General features: G+C 44.6%; 1 protein-coding gene across 2 annotated transcripts in view; it reads right to left on the bottom strand.

Annotated features, from left to right (window-relative positions):
- TIGAR (TP53 induced glycolysis regulatory phosphatase) overlaps positions 1 to 4,480 on the bottom strand; it is a 27,215-nt gene that overhangs the window by 8,740 nt on the left and 13,995 nt on the right. For both annotated transcript variants that reach the window (XM_005877009.2, XM_014548368.1), the window contains exon 3: positions 2,652 to 2,773. In XM_005877009.2, the coding sequence (XP_005877071.1) occupies positions 2,652 to 2,773 (122 nt within the window). The remainder of the gene's footprint in view (positions 1 to 2,651; positions 2,774 to 4,480) is intronic.

The raw sequence follows: 4,480 nt of genomic DNA, 5'->3' as shown, positions 1-4,480 counted from the left end.
CCTCCTCCCCATTGACCCTGCCTTGAGTGTGACAGGGGGCGGTGCCCCAACCCCCCAATCGGCTGTACCCTGAGCGTGACTGAGGGCATCGCAACGCTTAGGCCTGCTCCCCACTGGCAAGTGGACATCCCCCGAGGGCTGCCGGGCTGCCAGAGGGATGTCTGATTGCCATCTTAGGCCCAATCCCCTGGGGAGCAGGCCTAAGGAGCAGGTGGTCACCTCCGAGAGGTCCCAGACTGCAAGAGGGCACAGGCCGGGCTGAGGGATCCCCCACCCCCGAGTGCACAAATTTTTGTGCACCGGGCCTCTAGTCTATACTAATAATAGGGTAATATGCTAATTAGACCGGACATCTTCCGGACGTCCTCCCAGACAAAGCCACGGTGGTGGGGCCGAGGCAGATAGAGGCAATCAGGCAGGCAGAGAGCAGTTAGGGGCAATTAGGCTGGCAGGGGAGCAGTTAGGAGCATCAGGCAGGCAGGCAGAGGCAGTTAGAGGTGATCAGGCAGGCAGGCAGGTGAGCAGTTAGGAGCCAGTGGTTCTGGATTGCGAGAGGGATGTCCGACTGCCGGTTTAGGGGTCCCGGATTGGAGAGGCTGCAGGCCAGGCTGAGGGACCCCACCCCCATCCCATGCACAAATTTCATGCACCGGGCCTCTAGTTGCAAATAATGATGCTATGAACATACAGGTGCATATATTCTTTCTAATTGGTGTTTCGGGATTCTTAGGAAATAGTCCCAGAAGTGGGATCACTAGGTGAAAAGGTAGTTCCACTTTAATTTTTTTAGGAAACTCCATACTGTTTTCCACTGTGCCTGCACCAGTCTGCATTCCCACCAACAGTGTACTAGGGTTCCCTTTTCTCTACATCCTCACCAGCACTTATTTGCTGATTTACTGATGGTAGCCATTCTGGTAGGTGTGAGGCAATATCTCAATGTGTCTTCTGTGGGTTTTTATTTTTTAAATAGAATTTTTATAAATTTAGCTTTTAGGTTAGTTCTATAATCAATCATAAGTTAATGTTTGTGTTATGTGAGGTAAGAGTCAAAGTTCATGTTTTTCCATATGGATAGCCCAATGTTTCAGCACCTTTTATAGAAAAGATTATCCTTTCAATCACTAAATTACCTTGGTACCGTTGTCAAAACCCTAAACCAAAAACACTCAAAAATAACTGACCATAAAAATATGGTGCTATTTTAGGTCCCTCAACTTTTGCTTGAGAGAAAGTCTTTATTTCACCTAATTTTTCAAAGAATTTTCACTGGGTAAATATTTGGGAAAATTTTAGTCATTACTTATTCAAATTATTTGTTTTAACCCTCATACTCATGCCCCACTTCCCTTTTGTGATTTCAACTACATGTAAATTAAATTGCTTAATGTCATACTATACTTCTCTGAGACTTTTCAATGTTCCTTTTCTAGTCTTTTTTTCCTTTTTACAACTTTAAAATATTGTTTCTATGTCTTCATGTTCACTAATCTCTTCTTCGACAGTATCTATTCTGCTGTTAATTCCATCCCATAACATTTTCATTTCAGAATATCGTATTTTTCATCTATAGAAGATAAATTTGATTCTTTTATTCTCTATTTCTTTCCTCATTACATTCCTCTAAGGGTAGTTTAGCCTCACTTATTAAGGTATAATACTATGACAACTCTACTCTATGCTCTCTGCATTCAATGAAATCTCTCCACTTTAGCTGATGGGAAATCAAATTGAGCTCTAGGAATTGTTCAGCTTACAACTTCCCCAGCAATTGCTCTCCCCGCTGAAGTTGTATTTTGTCTGGCCACAGGCAGTTACACCCTACACGTGTGCAAATTAAGTCCACCAAAGATTCAAGGGGATCCCTACACACATTTCAAGACTTCTTTCTTTGTGCAGCTCTCTCTTCCAGTACTCTGCTCCATAAATGTTAGTTACTTAACCTTTCCAAGCTCTATCACCTAACTCACTGAGACCATTGGGCTCTATGTGGCTTCTCCTACCAGAGTCTGGGAATTACTTCAGCAGAAAAGTCAGGACAGTCCTAGGGCTCACCTCGTTTGTTTCACTATTTTGGGGATCATACACCCACATTGCCTGAAGTCCAATATCTGAAAATAGTGTTTCACAAATTTTGTCCTATTTTCTAGTTATTCATGTGGGAAGGCTAAACCCAGCCCTGTTATTCCCTCGTAGTTGTCACAAAATTGTCCTTCCATTAAGCTTTTAGAAGTTGACTTGGGTCCTTTTTAAATCTCTAGGTAATTTTTATACCAATCTGTTCCCTAAAGATATTTAAGATATTTCAAAAAATGTCTCGTATTTATAGTTATTGTTTTTTAACTGTATCTATTAATTCCAACATCTGATGCCTTTGTGTGTTAACTTCTCCTGCCTATTGTTTCTTCTGGCTTTCTCTCTCGACACCTTCTTTGTCTTTTTTTTAGATAGCTTTTCTCAAGCTACTCTAATTTAAAATTTACCAAAATAAAATAAAGTACAATGGGAAAAAAAAGTTCTGTTGAGGAGAGGGGAATATTGGGGGTAGTCTGTATGTGATTTAATTCCCTATAAATTCTGGTAGCAGATTTTTCAAGGTTACACTGGTGAAACTTTTGACTCATCACCCTAAACCTCCACTCTAAACTTACCTGCTTTGTCCTCGTGAGATCACTGGAGAAAACATGAGTAAACTTCACATTATTAAGAAATATACCAGCAGCAGCTGCTTGTTTAAATCCAGTTTCTGAAAGAGGCTCATCTACTCCTTGTCCTGTGGGATTAAGAAAAGAAACAATATCATTCAGAAATATAAGATATGCAAATTAACTCACATGTAAGAGACTATAAATGCATTTATTTATATTTTATTGAAATATTTCCTTGGGTACTTTTCCACATAACATTCCAGAGAACTGACCAGTAAAATTAAGCTATCTTATCTAATAAAAGAGAAATATGTAAATTGACCATCACTTCACAACGCCCACAGCCAATCAGGAGTGAGTACGTAAATTAACCTGACAAAGATGGTGGCAGCCCCACCCCTGGCCGCTCTGGGCAGCGTGCCTCCTCAGGGCCTCCCTGCCGCACTCCACACCTGTCAACCGTCCTTGCAGCCTCCCTGTGGCCCAGCCCCCGGCCTCAGAGGCAACCCTCTGGTGCCTGAGGTCATAGCTACCGGTGTCTGGCCATCTCCCTCTACCCCACCACTGCCCCGCTGCTCTGGTAAACAAAACCCTAGCTTTGGAGCAGCTCTGCAGGTGCAGACGCTCATGGGAGCTCGCTCAGTGCACAGTTAGTGCACCCTGGGAGCCCCGGGCCAGCCAAGGGGCGATGGTGGCAGCTGTGGCGGCAGCAGCAGGCAGCTCAGCTTTGTTTTGAATAGATGAAAGAGGCCACCTACACAGTAACCCAAATTATCAGATCTCCCTCCTTCCTATCTCGCCAAATCAAGAGGGGAGGGGCGATGGGCATGGAGGGAGGGCCGGTGGGCAGGAGGCGGAGGGCAGAGGAGGAAGAGGATGAAGAAGGGGGCCAGTTGCATCCCACTTTCACAATGGGAAAGTGAAACGCACTAGTGCACCCAACCTCTCCAGTCCTCCCCGCCTGCCTTGCTCCCCTACCTCTTCCCCTCCGTGCCTCCCCAGGAGCACCAGCGCTGCACAGAGGAACTCTCTGGAGAAGGAGGGCTAGGAAGAAGTGGCGCCAGAGCACGCAGGGCTTGCCACTGCCACTGCCACTGCACAGGCTGCCAGAGCGAGCCCCCCCATCACCGGCAGCCAGGGGAAGAAAGGCCTATACTTGCATGAATCTTCGTGCATTGGACTTCTAGTAATCCTATAAAAGGCTCAAGTATTCAAATTTTTCCAAAAGAATGTTTGCCTAATGGGAATTATATGATAAAAATTCAACTGTCTCAAGCTTTCCACTTTCACATTTTCCTATCCCTTCAGTAGCTATATTTTGTTAATGCTGGCTCTTATCTCATGTTCTCAACTTAGGTGTTATATTTGGGTGGTAGGATCATCACCTAAGAAAGTTTTCCCTCGATCTCCATTGGCCAAACGTTCCATATTGTATTACTTTCCCCTCCCTCATTCCCACCCTCCCTCCCTTCTCCGTTTTCACTTAAAAAATACTTTATTTCCATTAGATACTCTGAAGGCTTATCCTACTGTGGGGCAGGGGGTGGGGTGGGGGGGAAGGCTGACTGACACAGCAAGGTGGGAGAACTGGAGAACTGCACTGAATATTCCTGGAAATCAGGGATCCTGTAAGGGAGGCTAATGCAATTTCAGGTCAGCAGTAAAATAAAATGCAAATCCTTTTCAGAGCGAGAGAGAGAGAGAGAGAGAGAGACAGAGAGAGAGATATGCATTCCTGGGCTCACAGGATATAAGGAAAAAGAAAATCTCCATGAGACAAAGCAAAAGAATCCAAAAAACCCTGAGCATAAGAAAATGGAGTTGCTGTGATA

Source organism: Myotis brandtii, unplaced genomic scaffold, assembly GCF_000412655.1.
Source record: "Myotis brandtii unplaced genomic scaffold, ASM41265v1 scaffold504, whole genome shotgun sequence".
Classification (NCBI taxonomy): Eukaryota; Metazoa; Chordata; class Mammalia; order Chiroptera; family Vespertilionidae; genus Myotis; species Myotis brandtii.
The sequence above is the reverse complement of the archived record's forward strand: the minus strand, read 5'-3'. Positions and strand labels throughout refer to the sequence as shown.